We start from the raw sequence: 23,789 nt of genomic DNA on the forward strand, positions 1-23,789 counted from the left end.
AGAGAGAGAGAGAGAGAGAGGCAACTCACCCCAGGCCACTGCGAATGCCTCCCCGCCTGCACCCACTTCTCGGGAGAAGGCGCCGTGAACCACGCCTCCACAAACCCCGTGGAGAAGGTTGTATGGTCCTGGCCGAAATCCGGCGCTGATCGCCCCCGCGACGGCGTGTCCATGATGTACACGGTGAAGCCACGCGCGAGGAAATACGACGCCCATCCGGGCCGGTTGTCGGGCGTGTGTAGCCAATTCTGTACGACCCACTCTGGGGTGTTAATTTGATTTGATTTATGGTGTGGTATATAAGATCCATGGATATTAGGTGTATGGACGTGGATATGGATATGGATGAAGTAGTGGAGAAGAAGCAGGAGGAGAAGTGGAACGTACCAATCCGCTCTGTCCTGCCCCGTGGATCAGGACCAGCGGGAACGGTCGTCTTCGTTGTCGTCGTCGTCGTTGTTGTTGTTGTAACCCCTCGACTCCCTCGACCTCGACCTCGACCGGCGACAAACACTCGACATACGCCTGGCCTTTCATGACGGATCCGCCGTATTTACGGGCCTTGTCCTTATGCTGACCTTCATTGGAATTGCTGTTGTCCTCGTCCTCTTCTTCTTCCGGGGCATACTCCCCCCCGACGAAAAAGTAGTTGCGACGGTATGGACCGTCGGGGAAGACGTGTGGGGAGGACATGATATTCTCGGTCGTTTACTTCTCTCTTCCTTTTTTGGGGGTTGGTAATGGTGATGGTATGGTGTGGTATGGTGTGGTATGGTGTGGTGTGGTGACTTGGTAAATAATCTAGGGTCGCCTGGACATGTAGATGAGATAGATTGCGTTGGCGTGTAACAGATCGGGCGTGTCTACTTTGGTATATCTACCATCTACCACCTATACCAAATGAAGGAGGGATAGTGGGGGGGAGGGATGGAGTTATAATAATCTATGGATGACCTAGATAGATAGATACCTTTGATAGGAAGGAGAATAGAGAAAAAGGAGAATACACTACTACTTACCGGGCTAACTAGATACTCCCGACGCGGCGTCGGCTTAAAATCTTCTCGACTTTCTCCCATTTTTGTACGAGGGATATAACAGTTTGTGCCTGCTCTAGAGTGGACATGTGCATAGTATATAGTGCTATTAATTTATAGATATACTCCCCCTAAATCATTCCAAACCTCCAGTTTCGACTTCCAACTTTCCCAGCTTGACCCGCACGAGCAAGATTCTGGCCAAAAGAAAAAGTAATCAAAAAAGAGTCCCGTCGCCCGCAATCAGAATGGGACTGGACCTGGTCGTCGGCCTGTACTTGGCAGCCAATTCGCGACCAGCCTTGAAAGTGCCGGCCTCGAGCATCTGGCCCAGACTTATGGGTACCTTCTTTCCATCTGCACTCGCACCGAGTCTGGCCAAAATCATCTGGTAGAGCTCGTCACACAGCGCGACCGTCATGGCGCGCCACTCGACGATTTCGTCGCCCGTGGCGTCGAACTGGGGCAGGGCTTGGCCCGACAGCTCCTGTCCCCTCCGCAGGGCATCGGGCTTGAGTCGCAGCACGGGAATATCCACAAAGATGCCGCCGTTGCGGTACTCGGCCAGACCGGTGCTGAGGTGTTCGTTCCGCCACGTCAGATCGAGAAGTCTCACGAACGGCACTTTGAGCGAGTACGCGAGCCACTGCGTCAGTTTGTGGAAGGGCTGGATGGGGCTGGTGATGCGCTCGTCGCCTGTGGCTTTGGCGCGCTGGGCAAGTACCCGGAGTGGCCATGCGTCGCCGATCGGGCGTCCGTCTATGTGTGGTCGGTTTTCTGGCCACACGGGGAGAAGAAGCTGTTGTAATGTCTGCCAGAGAAAGGCAAAATCGAGGATATTGGGGTTGGTCGAGTTCTGTAAGAGGTAGTCTGGGTGAAATCTTATTATCAGACTGATCACCGTGGAGAACAATCTCATGGTCAGAATGCCTTACCGACAAGATTCCCTGGACGCCCCGTTGCCCCAAAGATGGATGGGAAGTTGAGCAAAGACACACCGAGACGGTTGAGGAGCGTCACCCGCGATGAGAAAGCAGTCATGGCGTTGTTAGTCGAAATCTGAAACCCCTGCTGCATTGTCTGTTCGGTCATGTCGGCAAGACCACGGGCTGGATCCTGTCAGATAGAGCAGAGCCTGATGGTGGAGGTAAACATACCGTCAACAAAGTGACCCCCCGTGCTCTGTGACTGGAATTTCCCGCCCAAGAACATGTGCAGAGTAGCCAGCGCGATACCCTCGCTCCTCCCGTACGTCTGGCCCGTTCCCGGCTCGCTGAACTGCCACACATCGCCGGCGCCGGCGTCCATCAACACCGAGACAAACAGCAAGTCGACCATACGACGCGCGAGCTCTTTCCTGTCACAGCCCTGGCTCGTCCATTCTTCGAGCAACGGGGTGATTCGCTCCTTGTTCCCGGCGTTGAACTGCTGCCACCGTCCATGCGGAGGGATCTGATCGTACCTGTCCGGTCCAAAGTCACGCTAACCCGACAGGTGAACTCGTCAGCACTGGTAGACTCTGCCGGGAGCTTGGTTGGGGGGGGGGGAAAGAACACACCGAGATGATGGATAGCACGAAATCGGCGACTTCGGGCATTTTGGTCTCGTCAAAGTCAAAGTGGTTTAGGGAGTCTTTCCTCGCGGCGTCTAGCACATGTTGCGCCTGCGATCGGACACTCTCCAGCGATAGGATGGCGCTGATTTCGGCGTCCAGCGTTTGACTAGGTGTCATGGTGGCTGGTGTTGTGCTGTCTATCTTGGTTATGTCTGGCGAACAAGAACGACAGAGCCCAGCGATTAGTCGTACCCTAATCAGAGGGATGATAACGGCTGTCAGTTTGTGTACCCGGGAATAATAGGCTTGAGAGTGCAGTAGGAGTAGCACAGCCTAGGACAAGTGCTTCGAGGGGGTCTGCATCGAGGATCGGGGAGAGGCAGAGGTAGAGGTGAGGTTGCGTTTCCCATTTTAGCCAAAGGATGGGGACAGTCAGGCAGCGAGGGTCGAGGTACGAGTGACGAGGGATGAGGGACGAGGTAGTATGGAAGGAGTAATTGTATCCTCCCCACTCAAGATGAGGCACCAAGCAAGGATGACCTGCATATGTAATTATTACTGTGTGTAGAAATATGCCCGAATGACATTAATCGGGGGCACCATGGGGACGGTCATTTCCCGCTATTTCATGCCTCCGCTCCATACATAAGTTACGCTCCATACAATTGTGTATTCTCCTATACTGGCAAGAAACTGAAAGACGCCACCACAACACTAGATGGAAAACCACACTCGGGTCTCGTCTATCATCAATACAGTATTTACAACTGGATAGCGGTGGTGGTGTACAGAAACAACCCTGAACTGGTGACTGGGCGGTGACGGTGTCCCTCGTTCCTCAAGGCGTACAACACAACACCACCGCAACTTCCCAGATATACCGATGACAATGGGCAAGATCCGCGTCGGCATCGTCGGCCTGTCCAGCAAGCCCGGCGCCTGGGCGGCCCTGGCGCATCTCCCGCGACTGGCGTCGTCGCCCAACTTTGAGATTGTCGCCATGTGCAATTCGACCCTCGAGTCGACCAAGGCGGCCATCAAGGCACACAACCTCCCGGACTCGGTCAGGGCGTATGACTCGTACGACGGCATCGCCGCGGACCCGGACGTCGACCTCTTTGTCGTCTCGACCCGCGTCGACAGCCACTACGACGTGGTCGTCCCGGCGTTGAAAGCGCACAGAAACGTCTTTGTCGAGTGGCCACTCGCGACGACGACGGACGAGGCCAAGAAGATGGCCGCGCTCGCGAGAGAAGCCGGCGTTCGGACCATGATCGGGTTCCAGGCGCGCGCGTCGCCGTCGATCCGCAAGATCAAGGAGCTCGTCGACACGGGCAGCCTGGGCGAGATCCACAGCGTGCATTACCACGGCGTCATCAACAACTGGCACGACAACGCCGCCGACGAGCGGTACGCGCACTTCCTGCAGCGGAAAGTCGGCGCGAACCCCCTGACCATCTACGGCGGGCACGCGCTCGACTCGATCTTCTTCGCCGTCGGGGAACTCAAGCCGGGCACCTACCGACCCCTGGCCGTCAACCTGCGGCCGAAGATGCCCATCCAGCGCGCCGACGGGACGATATCGCCCGACGTCTTCGACAAAGACACCCCCGACCAGATCTGCCTGCAGGGCCAGCTGGCGCGCGACCCGCCCGCCGTGCTGAGCTTCCACCTGCGCGGGGGCGCTCGATTCCCTTCCTCGCCCGGCTCGACGTGGGAGATCTACGGCACCACGGGCGTGCTGGTCGTCACGTTCGCCAGCGCGGGGCCCCAAATGGCCAAAGCCACGAGCATGCGCCTGTACCGCACCGAGTCCAAGACCGTCGAGGAGATCGTGGTCGACGAGGGCGGCGACGAGTGGACCGCCCTGCCCAACCAGGGCCAGAACATCGGTCGGCTCTACGAGGCGTATGCCCTGGGCGAGGGGTACGGGGATTTCGAGCTGGCCGTCAAGAGGCACGAGTTGTTGGATGAGTTTTGGGCGTCGATGGACAGTGTGCACGAAGGTTCTTTGTGATCTTTAGGTTTACTTTTTGATGTGCTATGCTGCGGAAGAGGTGGTATAAACTATGAGACATGGCCTTGGTAAGAGGTGGTACGAGATAATAAATGAATGAATAAATATAGACAGGGTGCTGCGTTGTCTAGAAAGGGTAAAAGGGGGTTCTGCTCCCAGATTATAATCTATAGACTTATTACGGTCTTTTAGAAATATACAAGAACTATCTTTCTCGGTCCTACTTGAACTTATTAGACTCGAGTGCTGAGGGATAATTATTATTGTGTGTGTATGTGTGCTGCAAAGAACCAGACCCGGTGTCCGTCCAATCCATCCCATCCATTTCCCATACCTATACCATCCCCATCCCACACCAAACGAAGAACCCACGCATAATATCAAATTTCAACTAGCATTTATTTACTGAAGGAAAAGAAAATATCCTTTCTTTCTCTTGAGAGCCTGCTAACAAGTTACTCAATCGGCGTCACATTATCCCACGCCCGATGAACCAACTCGGCAAATTCCTGCAAATTCTGACACCGCCAACCATACCCGACCAAGCCCTTTTCCAAAACCATCCTGCTTTCCGCTTCCTTGCCCCATCGCGGCCCGTCCCCGACCAGGTACACGCTACTCAGACCCAGCCGTTTGGCCGGGGCGTGGTCGTGGCCCAGGCTCTGCGCGACGTGGAGGATCTCGTTGCGCTGCACGCCGTACCGGGCGCAGTAGGCGACCAGGGTTTCCAGACGCGTCTCGTCCAAGGGCCGCTCGGCGTCACTCGGACAGTCCTCGGCGGTGAAGACCTTCCACCAGCTCACGTCGCCGAGGCCGCTAGAAGGCGACGACGACGTCGTGTACCACGCGAACCGGTCGATGTTGGACAGTGCCACGAGCCGGTAGTTCTTCTGCAGTTGCCGGAGCGCCTTGACGGTGCCTGGAAAACACGGCCACGACGAAATTACCGCCTCGCTACCAAACGCGAGAGCCTCGGCCTCGGTCGTGTCGACCTGCAATTCGCGCGCGATCCGGCGCCAGATCTCCGCGAGGATCCCGTCGAACCGTCGCACAGGCTTCTCCAGCTTGATCAGGTCCTCCTGGCGCTGGAAGAGTTGCAGGAACCGTACCGCCCCGACCGTGTTGCTGTTCGGGATGTTCGATGACAGGGGGGTCGGATCCAGGTACGGTGACGACGATGGCAGACGCGACAGCAGCGGTTGGAAGGACCGGACAATGTGGGCCTTGTACTCGATCAGGCTGCCATAGACGTCGAATGAAATAACTTTGTAGTGAGGCAGCGGCAAGGTCGGGATGGTCGGTTCGGGCATGGGCAGATCCATTATTGCGGCAATGAAGAATGCTAGGGGTTTGGTGTTTGGCAACGGCAGCTGGAAGCGATGGCGATGGCGATGGCGAGGTCAATGGTGAAGGCGAGCATCACGGCCAACACACAAACACCAGATCAAACCAGGGGAGATACACTACCTAGTATTGTACCCAACCATCTCACCAGTCGGTGTGAGAAGCTGATACACCGTGCATCCTGCATCCTGCATCGTGAACCGTGCACCGCGCACCACGTACTCGGTAGCAAGTCACAGTATAGAGATAGGTAGTCCTTCGGCGCCCTCCGCTAGACACCACGGGCCTCCCCGTCTGTATCATCCCGTTTTTGGGATCAAAGGTGGGGGAAACCCCACAATGGGACGGAGAACAACGGTCAACTCTGACCGGCGTCGATCACTTTGACCGTGTTGGGCATAAAGGTCCAGGTCTAGGACTTGGCGATGAGATGCCAGCGCATTGTCAGGTAGTACTAGTAGTGATGACAAGAGTGGGGGAGGTGAGGTGCTGGGTTATTGATGGGCGGTGGATAATGGAGGTGATGGATGCGATGGTGTTTGGTGGTCTTGACTGCGGTTTACAAGGTGGAAAAGGTGTGAGAATCTGTGATTGGCCAATAGACACGAGGCTGTTGAGAGTAGTTGCGGCACGTGACAAGGCTGAGGTCAGGCGCGCAACAAGAAGAAGTCACCTTTCGAAGAAGGCACGGTTTCAACAATCATAAATGCACTTGTACATGCACCTGCAACGTAACTCTATCCAAGTCAACAACGACATAGACACTCATCAAAGGCCGGTAAATCAAGCAACCCTCCAATTAAACCTCACAATCTCATGCCACATGATCCAGTACCCGTTCCGATCATCCAGAATCTCCTCCCGTTCCACTTCGAGCCTCTTCCCCTTCAGCCTCGGCACGAGGTAATAGAACACAGCCCAGTATGCGAGAGAAAAGCCAACTAGGCCCATCCCGATCGTGCCGGTCAGATACCACTTGACGGGCTGCGTGATGCCCGTGTCCCCCGACGGTGGGATCCAGACGGCCACCAGCGGGAAGGCGTTGGCGATGGTGAAGAGGAGCGCCGCCGAGATGCTCACCCACGCGTTCGACTCGGACTTGCTGGCCCAGTGGTAGCCCGGCGCCAGGCGCAGGACGAGCAGGCTCAGGCCAACGGCGAACCCGAACAGGGCGTCGATTGTGAACGAGTATAGATTGACCACGGTCCGGTAGGCGTCAGTGGGGCTGTGCTCGGGAATGGTCAGTAGGATCACCGCGACAGCAAAGACCCAGTGCAGGATCAAAGCCCCCGCGGGCGTGTCCTCTGACGTCTCTACCGCTCTTCTGTTGGAGTTGCGCCGCGATCGCCGCGGCCACAGCGAGTAGTTGTTGGCAAAGAACCGCGCCCATGGCAGGATACCCTCTTTGGCAATCTCCTGCTTCACCCGCGCGGCCGTAAAGGTCTGGACAATGATGTTCCCGAAGCTCGAAAAGGCGATGAATCCGCAGAGCACCTTGTCGGCCGCGTCCTCGCCAAATATGCGTTGGAAGAATGGCCGGGCGACCGTGTCGTCTGCGCGGCCGAACAAGATCGAGGCTGGCACGACCAGCATCTACGCGGCAGTCAGTCATTGCTGGCATCGAATCTTCTGTTCCTGTTCTTGCACTTACGTAGGATATGTTGATCAAGACATACAATATGCTGACAACGCTAACGGTGGTCACCGCAGTAATCTTGAACTTCTTTCGAGGATCGTCAATGTCTCCCAGGACCTGGTCTCTTGTCAGTAACCTAAGGTTCCCAAGTTGGAGTAACTTCGCAAGACGGCTCACATAGTTGGCCTGATTGAAACCGCCAATGGCAAAGATGATGCCCAGAAAGGCTTCGGCATACCCGTACGATGATGTCGCTGCATTCGCAAAGGACTTGTGGACGTTTAGGTTGTCGGCGGCGATCTCATCGTTCCCACCCAGGCGACCTCCGGCATACACAACGCCCAGGATGAACATGAGCAGCAGCATGATGAACTTGACCGTCCCAAACACGTTGTTCAGCCAGACACCCCCGGTCCTCGAGATGGCATGCAGCAGACAAGCAAAGGTGATGACCCCGACTGCGATGCCTCGCACCGAGCCGTTGATGGCCTCCTTGCCGGACGCCAGCATGATGTTTTCTGCAAAGACAATCGCATTGCCAGCGGCAGTGCCCAGGCAGATAAACGGGATGCCATAGACACAGGTGGCCAGGTAGAGCGGGCGTTTGACCATGTATTCGAGCTGCGTCGACAGAAGTCAGTTTCTGTTCTTTCGCTTTTCAGGACTTGTACTGACATAGTTCTTCTCGCCTCCATTTCGAGGCACCGATTCTTTCTGGTGCTCATTCTCTATCGTCAGTCTCGGGACAGTCATGCCAAACTCTGCAAAGACGAGGACCCCCGCGATCGCGACGATGGCCCCGGCAGCCCAGAAGACGAGACTGTAGCCCACAGTATGGGTACCATGGGCCACGGTGGTGGGAGTCCTGAATATCCCAGTTCCTTGTCACACAATCAGAACCCTCTGGTCGACATAGGTCAGAGCGACTTGTCTGTGACTTACCCACCATGCGGTTGATGATGATGCAAGCAATGGAGATGTAGCCCAGCGAGGGTGGACGGGTCGTCACCACCGTTCTAGGCTGTAACCTGGCTTGCTGGATCTTTTGCAGCTCTTCCTCTGTGAATCTGGGGCGGTCATCCATTGCATCTTCGATTTCCATCTCTACGAAGCGTTCCATGGTGTCTTCTGTGCACGCGACTGGTGTTGAGATGAGCGGGAACAAATCTCAGGACGATAACGAAACGAAGAGCTCAAGGGAGGGCAAACTCATACGAATGATGCCCTTCTTGGGTCCAAGGGCATGATTAAGGGAAAGCTATCAAGTTGGCAGCAATGCCCTCTTTCGTCTGGGCTTTCTTTGCTTTTTCCGACTTCGCCTCACCTGGGCGCATTCTTTCCAACTGCAGCCAAGCGGGCTAGAGTCCCAAGAAGTCCCAAGAAGAGCATGAAGAGGGCTGTCCGACCTTCCAGAAGGCAGCCGCTAAAGGAATTGTTTCAAGCCACGGCGACTTGCTAAGTGTAGGACAAGGCGACGGATACCATCCTATACTCGTCTTGATTGGACCACTTCCACCATTTCCAAGGCTGGGCGCTTAACTGGACTGACAAGTCCTCGCTTAGTCTTCTGCAAAGCCTCAATTCAAGCCTAGGCAGGCAGGTCAAATGGCCGACTCGGAAATTGGCTCGTGAGGCTGTACCATCTGCCTTCTGCCCCTCAGACTAACGATCTGGGACTCGGGCTAAATGGTGAGGCTGAGAATCCACGGCCAATGCTCCCACACCCTCAATCAGCACAGCACGGTCCGCAGGATTTGGGATAACTGAGACCTGTTATCCCTGGCTAAACACCTGCATCACCTCTGGAACTGAGTATTGCTGCGCGTGGGAATTTTTGGTTTCCCATATCCGAAGTCCCGATTTTACTGTAAGTGAAGCAAGGCAAAACCACCCACTGACTCCGACCGGTTTCCAATCCGCCAGATCCCACAGTTTGCCACCAGCCTGAGCAATACTTGGGACAACCCTTGGACAACTCCTTCATCACTGTTCGAACTTGCGCACCAAAACATGCCATCCTTTCCCGCCGGCAAGCATGGCACTTCCGCTGTCTGAAATCGCCGCCGCCGCACGCATCGCGTGGGCTATCTATGACCTCGGCTTCAGCCAGTACACCAGTGCCCGTAAGTGTGCTCTCGCCGTTGCCATCCATAAGAGCGAGAACCCAGGCTGAGAGCTACTACCATATAGAGCAGGAATATCTCGATTTCGGAAAGGACATACTACTTCTTCGCGACGGTCTCAAGGCCATCGTCGACTCGGTCGAGCATGTCAATCGCCAAGGTCCGCGCGGTGATGGGGGCGTAGACAACCGACAGGACTTGTCTGCTTTTCACACGATTGTTGGCGACTTCAGGGAGACGTTGAAACGGTGCGAGAAACTCATCCGCCAGAACGCCCATTTTAGCCGGGATGCCAGCGGCTTCGTACGCAATGTCCAGTGGAACTCGGGGATTGGCAGCTATGTTGAGTACCTGGGGAGACGAGTGTCTTTTCACTGTTCAAAGGTGTGTGCCTGTTATCTTGGGTGACCCCATCTTATATTCTTCTCTGACTGTCCGTGGCTAAACGTGGAAAAGATCAACTTGGTTCTCATCCCGCTCAAGATGTGAGTAGTAGATCGAGCATCCCTCTTACACTTGGCCGGAGTCCCTAACTTGATAATAGAAAGCTGTACACCGACATCCGGAGAGACATCTCCATCGTCCACGAAGACATCATCTTCCAGTTCGAACAGATCATCCGAGCCCTCGATATCGACAGCGATGGCACCCTGCTGGCACTTCCAACCATCCTCGAAGAAAAGTTCCGGCTTTCTGTCGCACGATCATCGATCCCGTTCTCCATCGAAAAGGCCATTGACGCACTCGCCCTTCACCTGGGCAACAGCACGCAGCAGTTTGTGCTCCAGCCGCCACTGCTCGTCAGACCGGACACGTGCCAATACATCAACCTCATGAAATGCGTGTGGCTGGTGCAGCGTCTCCAACGGGACCCGAATTTCGAAGCCAGATGTCTGGACGTCCTCTGGGGGGCCTACTTTCGCCAATTACAGAGAAGAGTCATCCACGAGTGCCGACGGTTCGGGGCGCGCGATTGGCCCCTGCTCGCGCCCGACGACCAACAGATCTTGCAGGAAGCGGACGACAAGTTCGAGATGTGGGTGCACTTTGACGAGGCCGACGACTTGGACGACCTCACCGAGCCCAACGGGATGGAGACGCGTGTCTTCCGCGCCACCCTGCCCGACGATTCCGGGCGGGCACAACAGATCGCGGTCCTCAGGGTCAACACGAGCCGGATCCGACTCGTCCGCACCCTGACACGCGGCAATGACCGCGCGATTGAAAACTACGAGATCGACTCTCAGCGGGTGTTTCTGCTGCCCTTCTACAGCTTCCCCGAGGCGTCGGCGGACGCCCTCAGTCTCGGCTGGAAAGCCCAGGCCTCGGACCACCAGAGCCGGGCACTCACGTTCCGCCGACTGGGCGACCTGCACCGACTGCAGGAGGCCATAACAAATTTTGGCGTTGTCGCTGATCGGCCCGGCGTGGCGGCCGTGCAGATCAAGGAGTCGACCATATCATCGCTGAAGACCATCGGAGTGGGCGGCAGGGCACAGATCTGGGTGTGTCGCGCCGAGAAGAGATACGACGAGCAGCACTCTCCCAGGTCTTTTGACACGGACTCGGCCAGCCCGCGGCCCAGGCAGGATTCAAGCCTCACCGGGTCGTCTGGGTGGAACGGCGCAGGCGGTCCTGGCGGGTGGGCGCGATCGTACGCGGCGTCAGTCAACGGCAGCACCAGCATCCAACAGTCGGGCAGCCGTGCGCTGGTTGCTCGGCCCATCTCGGCGCAGCTAGTACTGTTCACCGAGCGAAAAAAGGGCGTCAAGACGCTCGTGGCGATCCAGATAGACGAGGGCACACGCCTGAGCCCGGAGAACTGCCACTGCAACAACCCGGCCAAGAAGTGCACGAAGATGGTCATCAAGAGTAGCGGGAGCAGCGTCAGCGGTCGCAGCACCGGCAGTTCCTCAGGTTCCAACAGCAGCCACAAGCCCACCGTCCCCGTCAAAATCTACGAGACCAAACCGGGCCACGAGGACCAGTGGAACCTCGCCGTGCTGGGGTACCCGGAGCACGAGGACGCGCGCAAGGACGTGCAGCTGCACCGGGCAAAGTTTCTCGTCGTCGACTTTGAGAGCGACCGCGCCCGCGAGCTCATGGTCGACGTCTTTGAGCAGACGTGCTTTCTCATGCAGGAGCGCGTGCGGATCTATCACCAGGACCTGGCGGATTCGAAGAGTCGCAACGTGGCGCAGTGACTTGCAAGTTACTGTATTGTACAAGAGTATAACTATCACGGTTCCCTTCCCTATCACGCGGGTTACCATCCCTCCATCCCTACCTCACTACCATGGTTACCTTGGCCAAGTATCTAGTACATAGGTACTGTCGGTATCGAGATAGTGAAAGGCGACTTTACTTACCGAGTACTCGGTACAGGTACTTGTCCATCGCTATACCTACCTGGCATACCATACCACACCCCACCATTGCGAAGAGGATGGAATACCTACATAGGGTCTAGACCAGGAGCACAAACGAGCATGGGACATTACGGATATTACGGGTTTGGGGATATATTGCTCACAGGACCTCATCTGCCTTTGAATTAAAGGGGGTGTCTGGGTTCTTGTGCGTCATAATGTAGCACAGCGAGACACACAGAGGTAGAGAGAGAGGATTGGGAGGACGTGTATGTTGTATTGATTTTATGTGCATATGTGTATGAGTAGAACATGATCGCTAGAATTGAGGGGGAAAAAAAAACAAAAAACAAATTAAAAATGATAATAAATAACTCCATTTTCGTCTCTGGTTCATAACTTGGTTGTCCTCAATCTCTGACACACTCTCTTGTAGGTAGTCCCTCCTCCTGAATAGGCCAGAGGTCAAGAGTTTCTCGTATTATTTGTCACCGTGGAGGGGTCTCAGCCACACGACAAATCATCCTCGCCATCCGACTCTGCCGCCGCGACGAGCTTCTCAAACTCGTCCAAAAACCCCTCTGGCGGACTGACTCTCCGGCGCGCAATCTCGAGGGCCGTGGCTCCCTTGTGGTCCCTGAGGGAGAAGTGGCTCTGCCGCCACCGGACAGCGGCGGTGGTGCGAAGGATGTGGACGGTGCGGGCGTCGGCCTCGAGCGCGGCGGCGTGCAGGATGGTGGAGCCGGCGTTGTTGACGACGACGTGGAGGGGATCGGCGCCTCGGTCCAGCAGCATGGTGAGGAAGAGGTGGTTGTTGTGGAAGACGGTCTCGAACAGGGGCGTGTCGCCGTGCAGGCTGCGCGTGTGCATGTCGGCGCCGGCGTCGAGCAGAAACGCCCCGATCGCGAGGCAGTTGGCGATGGCGGCGCCGGACAGCGGCGCGTGCCCGAAGGAGTTTGTGCTGTTCAGCGACGCACCCGCGCGCAGCAGCGTCCGCACCGGCTCGATCGCCCGCTGGTGCCGGCTCGCGTGGTGGATCGCCTGGCTGCCGATGGACGTGCGGGCGTGGACGTCGGCGCCGTGCAGGATCAGGAGCTCGAGGAGGCGCACCGAGCCCGTCGACGCCGCAAAGGTCAGCGGCGTGTTGCCAAAGTCGTCGCGACAGTTGACGTCCGCCCCGGCCTCCAACAAACACCTCACGGCGTCCTCGTCGCCCCTGGTCGCCGCCCAGTGCAGGGGCGTCCGCTTCATCGAGTCCGCCGCGTGGATGTGGTGCCGGTACTGTCCACTCTCGAGCTCTCTGGCCAGTGGTCCGGGAAACAGGCCCAGCACGACCTTGTGTATGTACGAAAACTCCCAGGCTTCGAGCTCTTCGGTTGCCGAAAAGACTCGCTTCAAGCCGTCAAGCTCGGCGACGGTCCCTCTCTTGCAGAGGATTTGCTCCCAGGCTTTTTGGAATGGGGTTCTGTGAGATGAGACGGTCAGAGAATGTCAGTCAATCAATCAATCAAGCTTCGTATGGTCTTTATGTTTGGGACCGAAGATTACATGCGTGTACAGGCGAGAATCGCAGGATAACGGATGAGGAATGGGCTGTTGTTGATAACTTACGTGCCATAGTCGTCTTGCAGAAACGGATCTGCCCCTGCAGCCAAAAGGAGCGTGCACATGTTCGTTTTGTTACGGAGCACAGCGTACTATATCGAAGTTCGCGTTAGCTAGGTTTTCAAGCATACATAGCCCTGGTCTACTCGGTACCACTCACGTGTAAGGCTGTACGTCCATGATTAGGGTCCGCGTCGTTAAGTGAGGCCTTTCTGTCGTCCAGCAGTGACTTGGCGCCGTCGACGTTTCCAGTCAGCGCAAACTTGAGCAGCGAATCTTGTCCTCCGCCCCAAGGCACTCTGCGTCTGATATTCAGCTGCATCGTCCAACCAAGAGAAGATGACAACGTTGCCGAGGCGTGTAGTGCTCGTTGGGAGAACCACAAGGGAAAGCAATACACTAGATTAATCGATCTCTTGTCGGTGTTGCGACAAGCCTTGACATTGCATTTTGGCCAGAACCCGGGGGATCCGGAGTAGCCCAGAAACAAGGTCCCCAGGTAATTCTTGAGCAGGGAATTCTTGTATCGTCCAGCCGAGTGGCATACACAGGGACACGGCGCAACGCAACGACGCGCCCGGCGGAGGTGGAAGAACATGGTATTGTTCGGAAGAAACGTGTCTGTATTCACATGATTTGGCTGTAGTGTGCCATTGCTCAAAGCTATGGGAATTAACACAAGTATGTAAAGAGGGCTCACATGATACTGTACCGTCTATCTTTGGTTCTTCCCTCGGGGCAATCTCTGTCGTACCTTGTGATATGCTTGAATGAGTGTCTTCATCGGCAGTACTCGAGTGATCTTGCGATGTAGGTGCATTGTCGGGAGCTTGGGTCAAACTAGCGGTGGTGTTCTCGAGCTGAGGCTGCAAAACATGGAATGAGGTGCTTGGACCTGGCTGTATACATGAGAGAATGGTGGAATGCAAGTCTTCCAGCCGAGCTTCAATCTTGAAGATCCGACTGCTGAGATGATGTCCGTCAGCCTTGGTGGACAGCAACAGCACAGCCTTGATATCCGATTTGAGTTTCCGTAGATTTTGGTGAATTTTCTTCGCTTTGGCTCTCTGCAAGACCCAGCCCAGCCGGCTTCGTTTGCTGGAAGTCTGTGATTCTGCCGTCTTGAGTATTTTCTCCAAGTCGACCAACGCCTTTCCCGCATCTTCGAGTGGCCTATAAGCCGCCTGGAGGAATTTAGATTGTTGTTGGTCTTGGCCTGCGACAATATCGTCGCAGAGATTCTTGACCTCTTCGAAGAAACCCTTAAGATCGCTGAGGTCGTTGAGCAGTGCCTGGATCTCGAACGGGGCATTCTGAGCGCATTTAATCAGCTTCACAAGTACAGCAATGCACGTTGAACTCGTGTCGAGTAGTGTAACGACACTGGCGCCAATTGACAAGGGATCAGCCATGCTGAGATGCCTGGCCCCGGAGGGTTGGAAAGGTTGTAAGAGGAATGCACAGGCATGGTGATGGTGGTGGTATGCGTGTACATATGCTGTTGATGAGGCTGAGAACATGAGCGCCTGATCAGGCACCAAAAGAGCCTCGTGCATATCTTGGCAGCCCAAGTGAAAGTCAATCATCAACGCCGACCTCAGTCTGCGCCTCACTCGGTTTTACAGTAGGGTTCAAAAAGTCACCGACCACCCCTGTCTTGGCACCCACTAAAATCCTACACCTCCATCAACAATGTATTACTTTCTCACCTAGTTTATCTGATAAATGATTACATTGTAGCTCATTCGATAGCCTAGATGTAGTACTAGCTAACCATCAGGTTGAGAAGTTCAAAATCGCGTATACCAGCCCTTTGCCTCAACAGCAGCGTTGACCCTCTCGTCCATACTCCTTACGGCATTCTTGATCTTTTTCCTGTCGATACTAGCCCAGGCCTTTTTAATAGCCTTTGTAAATCGATCGAGAACCTCTTGAGACTCTCCAGTTGTATACTGAAGTTCTGAATCGATCGCGTTAACGAGATATTTAAGCTCGAACCAGAGGTTCTCGATGGGGCTTAAATCAGGCGAATATGGTGGCCATTCCACTACCCCTATTCCTTGATCTTGAAACCAATCCATTACCTTCTTTGCCTTGTGGATTGGTGCGTTGTCTTGCATGAATATCCTACCAGGCTACTAGTACATAGGGATATTCTCTTCAAGTACCTGGATATAGGAATTGGCTGAATATCCCATCTTCGTAGACTGCTAATCGCGCGATAGAATAAAGGCGTCCGATGCTTCGTCTCCCCAGACTGCTGCCCAGATCATGATTGAGATATCCTGGCCCATCCCTTTAGGCGTGATTTTATCGCTATCCCACTTCTGTTGGGTCGTACGGAATACCCATTCTCGTTTATTACCTGAACCGCGTTAAATTGAGCATTCGTCTGACCAGATAACACGGTATCAATCTTCCCAAGTCCAGTCTCTATAGGCTAATGCCCATTCGTACCTTGCTTTAGTACGCTGATCTGTCAATCGAGGACGCTTTTTAGCCATCCATTTGTTGATATTGTAGGTATGAAGCATAGTCCGAATAGTATTATCACAGACATCAATCTGCAGCCGATTTCTTAACTGTGCGTAGGAGATTTTTAGCGTAAGCTTAATAGTACGTAGTATGAGTCTCTGGGTCGTTTACTTAGGATTTGAGGCCTTCCTGTCCTGGCGTTCTCATCAAGTTGAGGCTTTTGTATAATATCATGAACTGTTGTCTTAGGAATTTTTGTAATTGCGGTGATTTCACACTCAGATTTTCCAGCTAAAAAAAGGCCGTACACTGTCCCTCTCTCGAAATCTGTATACTCTCGACGCTTAGGCATAATGACAAACAAACTAGAACTCAAACAGATAGTAATTGGGCGAGTAATTAATTGACGAAGTGGTGGTAGACCTATTCGTGGTGGGTGCCAAGAAGCTAAGGTGGTCGGTGACTTTTTGAACCCTACTGTACCCTCCTGCCTCCTTCCTCTCTCCCCTTCTGGCCCCTCGTATGGCCTACGACATTGCAAAACATTGGACTGGACTTGGAGGGCAAGCAAAAGGCGTATCCGAGCCATATTTTATTTTCTTCGTTACATGGCCAAATCTTTCCCATTTCTACAGCTTTCCGACCTCGTATGGCCTGTTTTCCCGCCAACACTGTGCAATCTCCCCTCGGGTACACACCCACACGTCCTGTTTCGAGGCGACATACTCACAAAACCGCTTCAACTCGGCAAACCGGCCGGGCTTACCGACAATTCTGCAGTGCAGGCCGACGGTCATCATCTTGGGCTTCCCCTGCTCGCCCTCCTCGTACAGCACGTCAAAGGCGTTTTTCAAGTAGGTGAAGAAATCTCCCGGCCCGCCGAAGCCCGTCGGCGTGTGGAACTTGAAGTCGTTGACGTCGTACGAGTACGGCACCATCAGCATGCCGACACAGTCTTTTTTGGTGCGCTTGCCCTCGGCCACCATGGCCTGCTCCGCGGGCACGTCGACCCAGTAGGGGATGTCGTCACCGTAGCTGTCACTCTGCCACAGCAGCGGCAGTTTCATCTCGTCGTAGACGTCCCAGACCAGCGCACGGCTTCGACTCGACAGCCGCCCGTAGTACCAGCCGACGGGATACTCACCCGTAACGGCCTTGAGGCTCTCGAGGCCCTTGCGGATCATGTCCTTTTCCTGCTCGGCGGGCATATCCTCGTAATTGATCCAACGGTAACAGTGGCTGGCGACCTCTGAGCCGCCCCGCACCGTCCGCCTCGCGACCTCCGGGTTGGCCTCGACGGCCTTGCCCACCGCGTACAGCGTCCACTTGAACCGGAGGCGCTCAAACAGCGACATGATACGCCACACGCCCACGCGCGACCCGTACTCGTAGTCGCTCTCGACGTTGACCGCGCGCTGCTGCTGCCGCGGCGCGTACCGGCCCGCCGACTCCCACAGCGAGGCCTCGGACGTCGGGTCGCCGTTGAGCACGCAGTTCTCGCCGCCTTCCTCGTAGTTGATGACGAACGACAGAGCCAATTTGGCCTTGTTGGGCCACGGCGCCGCCGGGGGGTCGGGCCCGTAGCCCACCAGGTCGCGCGGGAAGTCGTGGTGGGCGTCCCATGTGTAGGGTGCTACGTCGGGCATTGTGGCGCGGCGGTATTATTATGGTTGTTATTATTATTCTTTGTTGTTTCTTTTTGTTGGTGGTGGGAGACGATGACTGTATCGAGTGGTTAAGATGAGGGGTGAGAGGGAGATAGAGATAGAGATAGAGGACGGAGTAGATAGGGTACTGTATGTTTCTTGGAACTGGTCTAGGAAACTCCTCAACACTTACACACCGGCTGGGTGTGGTCTTGGTCTTGGCCTGGACGTCGTACTTGCGGTATTTCCCCTTCGTGGTATTTCCCTTTTTTTTAATCTGAAATGCTTCAAGCGGCGGCGGCCCCGATTTCATATCATTGTTTGTCACTTGTTCTGATTATCAAGCCCCGCGGTGGACGACCTCGGATACCCGGCTACCTGGCTACCTGATAGTGTCCTCGTAGGAAACTATTGCTTCCCCGAGGTGGCTCACCACGATAAACATTCGTGGATTCGCGGATTCGTGGGCATTTGTCAATCTGACATCCCCAATACTGGTAACAAGCATGGCTGGACTTCTCCGCCCTCCACATGGTTCTAGATAACCGGAGAGAAGCTCGGTGATTTCCTGTTACGGCACGGACCACGTTTCTCGTGGGCGCTCCAGTTGGAGTTCCCCGTTGGAGGCTGCACTAATACGTTGGGCACGGCAGTTCGCCCCAAGTACGAAGTTTTTGTAATGACGGACCATCATTCCTCGCAAGGTGAATAGTCTGTATATCCACGAGCTCGTTCGTCAAAAGGCACCCAATAGAATCGGTCGCGTTCGTACTTTGTAAGCGCCTTGCCGCGTCTCAGGCGAGACACGAGATCGGGATTCGACGTAAAGTAGCGGCCGATACTGATCGCATCGGCTGAGCCAGACTCGATCACTCCCCAGACATTCGTGTCGTTGTAACCGCCCGAGACGAAGAATGGGGTCGATCCCATGATTTTGCGGAAGGGCTCGAGGCTGATATTGTCTCCGAGGGATTTCAGATATGTGTCTTTGGTGGCAGGGTCGATGATCTGCTCAAATCGTGGCTCGATGAAGTGGATGTACGACATGGTCGGTATCCTCTGCTTGAGCTGTTGGCATAGATGAGACCAGATTTCCATTCTCTGCTCGCCATATGACTGCAGGAAGAGACCAAAGGGGGACAAACGGAGAGCAACGTTGTCTCCTCCAACGGCTTCCGCCAAAGCCTCCATAAGCTCCAGGGGAAATCGGCAATACCCAGCAACGGTGCCGCCGTATTCATCTGTCCGCTTGTTGATGTTCGTGCTGAGGAACTGCTCGACCAGATATCCATTGCCACCATGGACCTCGATGCCGTCAAATCCACATTCAAACACGGCACGTTTGGCTGTGTCCACGTAAGCTCCTATAGTTCGCTTGATGTCGTCGTGGGTCATCTCCTTTGGCGGATGATCGCTCATTGTGATGCCTTCTCCGCGACCTGGTGCGCCGCTGTCATCGTCAGGAGGAGCGTAGCGCGACTTGTGATTCCCCTCGAACGGCGTAGCACTGGGGCACACTGCGGGCACGCCGGTGAAATGAGGCAAGCACGATCTTCCTGCGTGCCAGAGTTGGGCGTAGATGTAGCCACCCTTTTCATGCACGGCGTCGACGACCGCTTTCCAGCCGGCGACCTGTTCGGGGAGAAACAATCCCGGCGCACAGGGTGACGCTGACGCTTCAACCGTAGGATAGATGCCTTCTGAAATGATGAGGCCTCCGGGGGTCGTTCGTTGGGCGTAGTAGGTAGCACCAAGTTCATCGTGACCCCAGGCACGGTTGGGTTTGCCGACGTATAAAGGAACCCCCCGATTGCGCGTCATGGGCGCCATGACAACTCGATGGGAGAGTTGGATCCGGCCATTGGCAATGGCAAGCGGCGTGAAAAGGGCCGAGTTGGCACGGTCCTGCGAGTCGACACTCGGTGGCTCTCTGGTGTCGGTCCAAACTGCTGTATTTTCGGGGCTCACAACGGCGTCTGCAGGGGCTGTCGCCGCAACTGGGGGAACCGGAGGAGCAGGAGCGGCGGCGGCCATGATTCGACAGACTAGCACAACGAGACCAAAGTGACCTTGTAGGGACTCAACTTGGTTGATATATTCCTTGTAAGATGACAGACGTTTGACGAGCCTCGTTTCCTTTCTCAAAACTTGGCGGCTGCTTCTAGCTACCTAGTATGTTCCTACCTAGATATTACCTAATACGGTAATATACGTGCCTAGACCTGGCCGGGTCATTACAAAACCTCCACTGCCCCACTGTCTGCCTCTCGTTCCCTATCGCGTATGGTCATGCTCGATGTCCTGGCCTGTAGGGAAACTTTGCCCTAAAATGCTTCGCAATGTCGCGTCTTGTCGCTACCCAGACGCCTTCGTGCTCCTGGACGTATTTCATAAAGTTCCGCAAAGCCTCCGAACGGCCCGGCTTGCCAACTATGCGGCTGTGCATCGGTATGTTCATCATCTTACCCCCTTCGCGATATAGCATGTCGAATGTGGCCTTCAAATACTTCTCATACATGTCGCTCCCCACGAAGCCTGTTGGGAAGGTCAGCTGTGCTGGTCCAATGTCCTGAGAAAATCTTACCTGGACTCATGTGAAACTTTCCATCTGCCTCACCGTCAGCACTGTCTTCTGCTCGTTCACTGTTATATTGAAGGGGACTTACCATTGCAATCATAATTGTAGGGGAGAATGAGCATACCCTTCTTCTGCTCGTCCGGGAGATCTTTCTCTGCGGGTAGATCGACCCAATAGGGAACGTCATCATTGTATGCCTCCGAGTTCCAGAGCATCTCGCTGCCAGCCTCCTTGAATACCTCTGGGAAGAGTGCTTTAGTATTGGGGGTTCCCCGTCCGTAATAGGCACCGACGGGCATCTCCCCAGACACATCCTTGAGAACCTTCAAGCTCTGAACGATGTAGTCCTTCTCCTTCTGGAGATCGTAGTCCCATATATCGAGCCAACGCAGGCCGTGCGTTGCAATCTCGTGGCCATCCCTCACACAAGCCTTTGCAAAGGTCGGGTTGAGCTGCATCGCCTGAGCAACCGCGTATGTCGTCCACTGGTAGCCAAACTCCTTGAAAAGACGCAAAAGCCGCCAGGCGCCAACACGACTCCCGTACTCATACTCGGATTCCGCGTTGACGTAGGGGGCGCCTTCCTTGAAGCCCCCTGATGCTCCTTTCTCCCATAGATATGGCTCGGAATGCCCGTCGCCGTTATGATAGGTGCGCTCCGCTCCCTCTCTGCAGCTCTGAGCATGAGTCCCGTGCAACAGATTTCCCACCTACTCATAATTCAGGACAAATGACACGGCGATGCGGGCTCCATTTGGCCACTGAGGATCGAATGATTCCTCGCCATAGCCTGAACCACAGAAATCAGAGACTCATGTTATATCTCATCAACCTTGGCTGCGCGACTTACCCTCCAAGTCTCTTGGTATGTCGTATTTGGGATCGAGGTTGACCATGATGCTGGTGGCTTGAAGATTTCGATATAATTGCTCGCCTGTGATCCTGAACTCGATATGCCAATTCAGCCGCCTTATCTCCCAAGGGTGAGATTCTTAAAAAGCGCACGGGATCAAAACGGTTCCATGCGTTGCCACCGTAATGAAGTATCGGGTTCGGTATGGCGGCGAAACCATACAAGGCAATCTCCGTTGAAGCCCCCCACACATCCATCTCAATGCTGGCTCTTTTGCCCTTGCAGCATGCATCTCCAAATCCGTCTTATCATCGCCTCACAATAAGAAGGTTCATGATCCTGGCAGGGCCTTTATCTGTAAGATACAGCCACAACCGGCACCAGTATCGTGGCTATCATAGTGGTTTCAAAACCACGACACACAACTTGTGAGCCACTACAATGTCGGTTTTTTCACTCGATGTGTCCAAGGATAATCCGGTGACTACGGACGACCTTGACCGGGCATGCGAAATCCTCGGAGTCTCCATCAAAAATGAGGAAAAGGCAGAGTATGTCAATCTCTTGGCCGTATACCATGATTCTATGGCCAAATTGATGGCACTCGAAGGTACATTCATACCATGTCCACGAAAATCACTGCAGCTAGCTGACTTGACAATCATTCTAGACTACGTCCCACAAGTTGATCATGAGAGGTTTGAAAGGAGAAATGTCCATTTTCCTGAGCCCGCGGACAACCCCTATGGAGCGTGGGCTTGGAGGTGTGAGATCTCCGACAAAAATCCCAATCCAAAGGCACTCCTTTATGGCAAGACGGTGGCCCTGAAGGACTGCATTGCGGTCGAGGGCGTTCCAATGCTGCTTGGCACCAACTTCTTTTCAGGCTATACCCCGGGCACTGATGCCGCTATTGTCACTCGTATGTTGAAACAGGGCGCGACCATCTTGGGCAAGTCAGTTTGTGAAAATTTGTGTCATTCGGCGACATCGCATACTGCATCGACGGGACTCGTGCATAATCCCTACGCAAAGGGATATGCTTCTGGAGGTTCCTCGTCCGGCTCGGCAGTCTTGGTCTCTCTTGGCCCAGAGAATGGAGGCGTGGACTACGCAATAGGGGCAGATCAAGGCGGGAGCATTAGAGTCCCTGCGGCGTGGTGCGGCATCGTTGGGTTCAAGCCAACCTTTGGTCTCATCCCCTGGACTGGCGCTGGCAGTAACGAGCCTACGAATGACCACATGGGACCGATGACACGCGACGTCCTCAGCAATGCCCGACTGCTCAAGGCGATAGCAGGTACAGACTTTGTGGATGATCGGTCATACGGTGCCCCTGCACCGGACAAGATTCCAGCCTATCATGAACTTCTACTCGGACAGAAAAACCCTCAAGACCTAACAGGTATGAAGATCGGTATTTTGGCAGAGGGTCTCCGCACCCCTATGCTCGATCCTAGGGTTAAGGAGTTGTTCCTCGCTGCTGCCGACAAGTTTCGAAGCCTCGGTGCAGAAGTGGAAGAAGTGTCCGTCCCTGCACACGCGACGGCCAGTGCGGTTTGGACTGGCATCTCGAAGCTGGGAGGCTATGTGAACAAGACACTCGCGCTGGGAGGCCGCAGAGGCTATCAACTCAATGATCTCAATCAGAAGCTCTGGCCGATGACTCAGGACAAGTGGGACAACGCCATCCCGTCGACCAAAAATATTTACCTGAACGGCGTCTACGCTCAGGACATGCAGAAATTCCCGGGCTTGTTTGGGAAAGCAACAAATCTCTCACTCAAGGCGCGTCATGGCTATGATGCAGCGCTCGGGGACTGGTCGGCAATATCGACATTTGTCACTGACTCCCAACTCGAAGAGATGAAGCAGCAGAAGACATACGACGTCTTGATCTCACCGACATTGCCATTCGTGGCCAAATCACACCCTGAGCTGGGCAAATCAGGTGCAACAGGCAACCCACTGTTGCAGCTACAGAAACAAGTCGGTCTGACCGGAAATACAGCTCCGTTTAACCAGACCGGCCACCCTGCACTGGCCATGCCTGTGGGGATGCTCGAGCCTACCGAGGGACCCCTTGCGGGGACTCCAACCAAACTGCCCGTTAGCATGCAGATTGTTGGCAAATGGTGGGACGAGTTGACCGTGCTCCGAGTAGCATACGCGTGGGAGACGGCGGCGGGGGGTCCAAACGCCTGGAAAGAGTTCTAGACCACTTCCCCCTGCTTTCAACGTCGCGTGCACGCGCTCGAGTATCTCCGGCAGATGAAGTGCATAACCCATCGGATCAGCACGAAGGCCCCCTTTTTTTGCCAGTCAGCCGGGCCGCACGAGTCTTTGACGATGTACATAGATAGACCTGGCGCTAAACAGCGACCGTATCAGCCAAGCGTCTCGGATATTACCTCATTAGGAAATTCCCACATTCGGAAAGATCCATTTTGTTTCCACTTCGACACAGGCGACTCTCCGTGCATTATCAACCAGTTTTGGCGGGGGTGTTGGTCAAAGCGTTCTCTCCATGCCTCGACCGTTGCGCCGCGCA

The 23,789-nt window shown here is 54.8% G+C and overlaps 10 protein-coding genes across 10 annotated transcripts; 3 read left to right on the plus strand and 7 right to left on the minus strand.

The window, feature by feature from the left end:
- Positions 1-1,254: 1,254 nt before the first annotated feature.
- On the minus strand, positions 1,255-2,769 carry AYO21_05381 (hypothetical protein; the record flags this gene model as incomplete). The annotated part of the gene is made up of 4 exons (XM_022655350.1): positions 1,255-1,907; positions 1,973-2,146; positions 2,195-2,519; positions 2,596-2,769. 4 exons carry the CDS (start codon positions 2,767-2,769, stop codon positions 1,255-1,257), a joined length of 1,326 nt encoding a protein of 441 aa, XP_022512242.1.
- Positions 2,770-3,481: 712 nt separating this feature from the next.
- On the plus strand, positions 3,482-4,609 carry AYO21_05382 (hypothetical protein; the record flags this gene model as incomplete). The annotated part of the gene is made up of 1 exon (XM_022655351.1): positions 3,482-4,609. The coding sequence occupies one exon, from the start codon at positions 3,482-3,484 to the stop codon at positions 4,607-4,609; it is 1,128 nt and encodes a 375-aa protein (XP_022512243.1).
- Positions 4,610-5,064: 455 nt separating this feature from the next.
- AYO21_05383 (hypothetical protein) lies at positions 5,065-5,931 on the minus strand (the record flags this gene model as incomplete). Its single annotated transcript, XM_022655352.1, has 1 exon — positions 5,065-5,931. One exon carries the CDS (start codon positions 5,929-5,931, stop codon positions 5,065-5,067), a length of 867 nt encoding a protein of 288 aa, XP_022512244.1.
- An 805-nt stretch (positions 5,932-6,736) lies between these two features.
- On the minus strand, positions 6,737-8,709 carry AYO21_05384 (hypothetical protein; the record flags this gene model as incomplete). The annotated part of the gene is made up of 5 exons (XM_022655353.1): positions 6,737-7,546; positions 7,605-7,706; positions 7,767-8,210; positions 8,265-8,470; positions 8,532-8,709. 5 exons carry the CDS (start codon positions 8,707-8,709, stop codon positions 6,737-6,739), a joined length of 1,740 nt encoding a protein of 579 aa, XP_022512245.1.
- A 915-nt stretch (positions 8,710-9,624) lies between these two features.
- Positions 9,625-11,916, plus strand: AYO21_05385 (hypothetical protein; the record flags this gene model as incomplete). Its single annotated transcript, XM_022655354.1, has 4 exons — positions 9,625-9,712; positions 9,780-10,096; positions 10,169-10,197; positions 10,257-11,916. The coding sequence occupies 4 exons, from the start codon at positions 9,625-9,627 to the stop codon at positions 11,914-11,916; spliced, it is 2,094 nt and encodes a 697-aa protein (XP_022512246.1).
- A 669-nt stretch (positions 11,917-12,585) lies between these two features.
- On the minus strand, positions 12,586-15,098 carry AYO21_05386 (hypothetical protein; the record flags this gene model as incomplete). Its single annotated transcript, XM_022655355.1, has 4 exons — positions 12,586-13,546; positions 13,693-13,778; positions 13,847-14,349; positions 14,441-15,098. The coding sequence occupies 4 exons, from the start codon at positions 15,096-15,098 to the stop codon at positions 12,586-12,588; spliced, it is 2,208 nt and encodes a 735-aa protein (XP_022512247.1).
- Positions 15,099-16,790: 1,692 nt separating this feature from the next.
- Positions 16,791-17,807, minus strand: AYO21_05387 (hypothetical protein; the record flags this gene model as incomplete). The annotated part of the gene is made up of 1 exon (XM_022655356.1): positions 16,791-17,807. One exon carries the CDS (start codon positions 17,805-17,807, stop codon positions 16,791-16,793), a length of 1,017 nt encoding a protein of 338 aa, XP_022512248.1.
- A 690-nt stretch (positions 17,808-18,497) lies between these two features.
- On the minus strand, positions 18,498-19,841 carry AYO21_05388 (hypothetical protein; the record flags this gene model as incomplete). Its single annotated transcript, XM_022655357.1, has 1 exon — positions 18,498-19,841. The coding sequence occupies one exon, from the start codon at positions 19,839-19,841 to the stop codon at positions 18,498-18,500; it is 1,344 nt and encodes a 447-aa protein (XP_022512249.1).
- A 253-nt stretch (positions 19,842-20,094) lies between these two features.
- AYO21_05389 (hypothetical protein) lies at positions 20,095-21,281 on the minus strand (the record flags this gene model as incomplete). Its single annotated transcript, XM_022655358.1, has 5 exons — positions 20,095-20,342; positions 20,392-20,415; positions 20,474-21,054; positions 21,100-21,175; positions 21,236-21,281. 5 exons carry the CDS (start codon positions 21,279-21,281, stop codon positions 20,095-20,097), a joined length of 975 nt encoding a protein of 324 aa, XP_022512250.1.
- Positions 21,282-21,679: 398 nt separating this feature from the next.
- Positions 21,680-23,455, plus strand: AYO21_05390 (hypothetical protein; the record flags this gene model as incomplete). Its single annotated transcript, XM_022655359.1, has 2 exons — positions 21,680-21,848; positions 21,909-23,455. 2 exons carry the CDS (start codon positions 21,680-21,682, stop codon positions 23,453-23,455), a joined length of 1,716 nt encoding a protein of 571 aa, XP_022512251.1.
- Positions 23,456-23,789: the final 334 nt, after the last annotated feature.

Source organism: Fonsecaea monophora, assembly GCF_001642475.1.
Source record: "Fonsecaea monophora strain CBS 269.37 chromosome Unknown Scaff34, whole genome shotgun sequence".
Lineage (NCBI taxonomy): Eukaryota > Fungi > Ascomycota > Eurotiomycetes > Chaetothyriales > Herpotrichiellaceae > Fonsecaea > Fonsecaea monophora.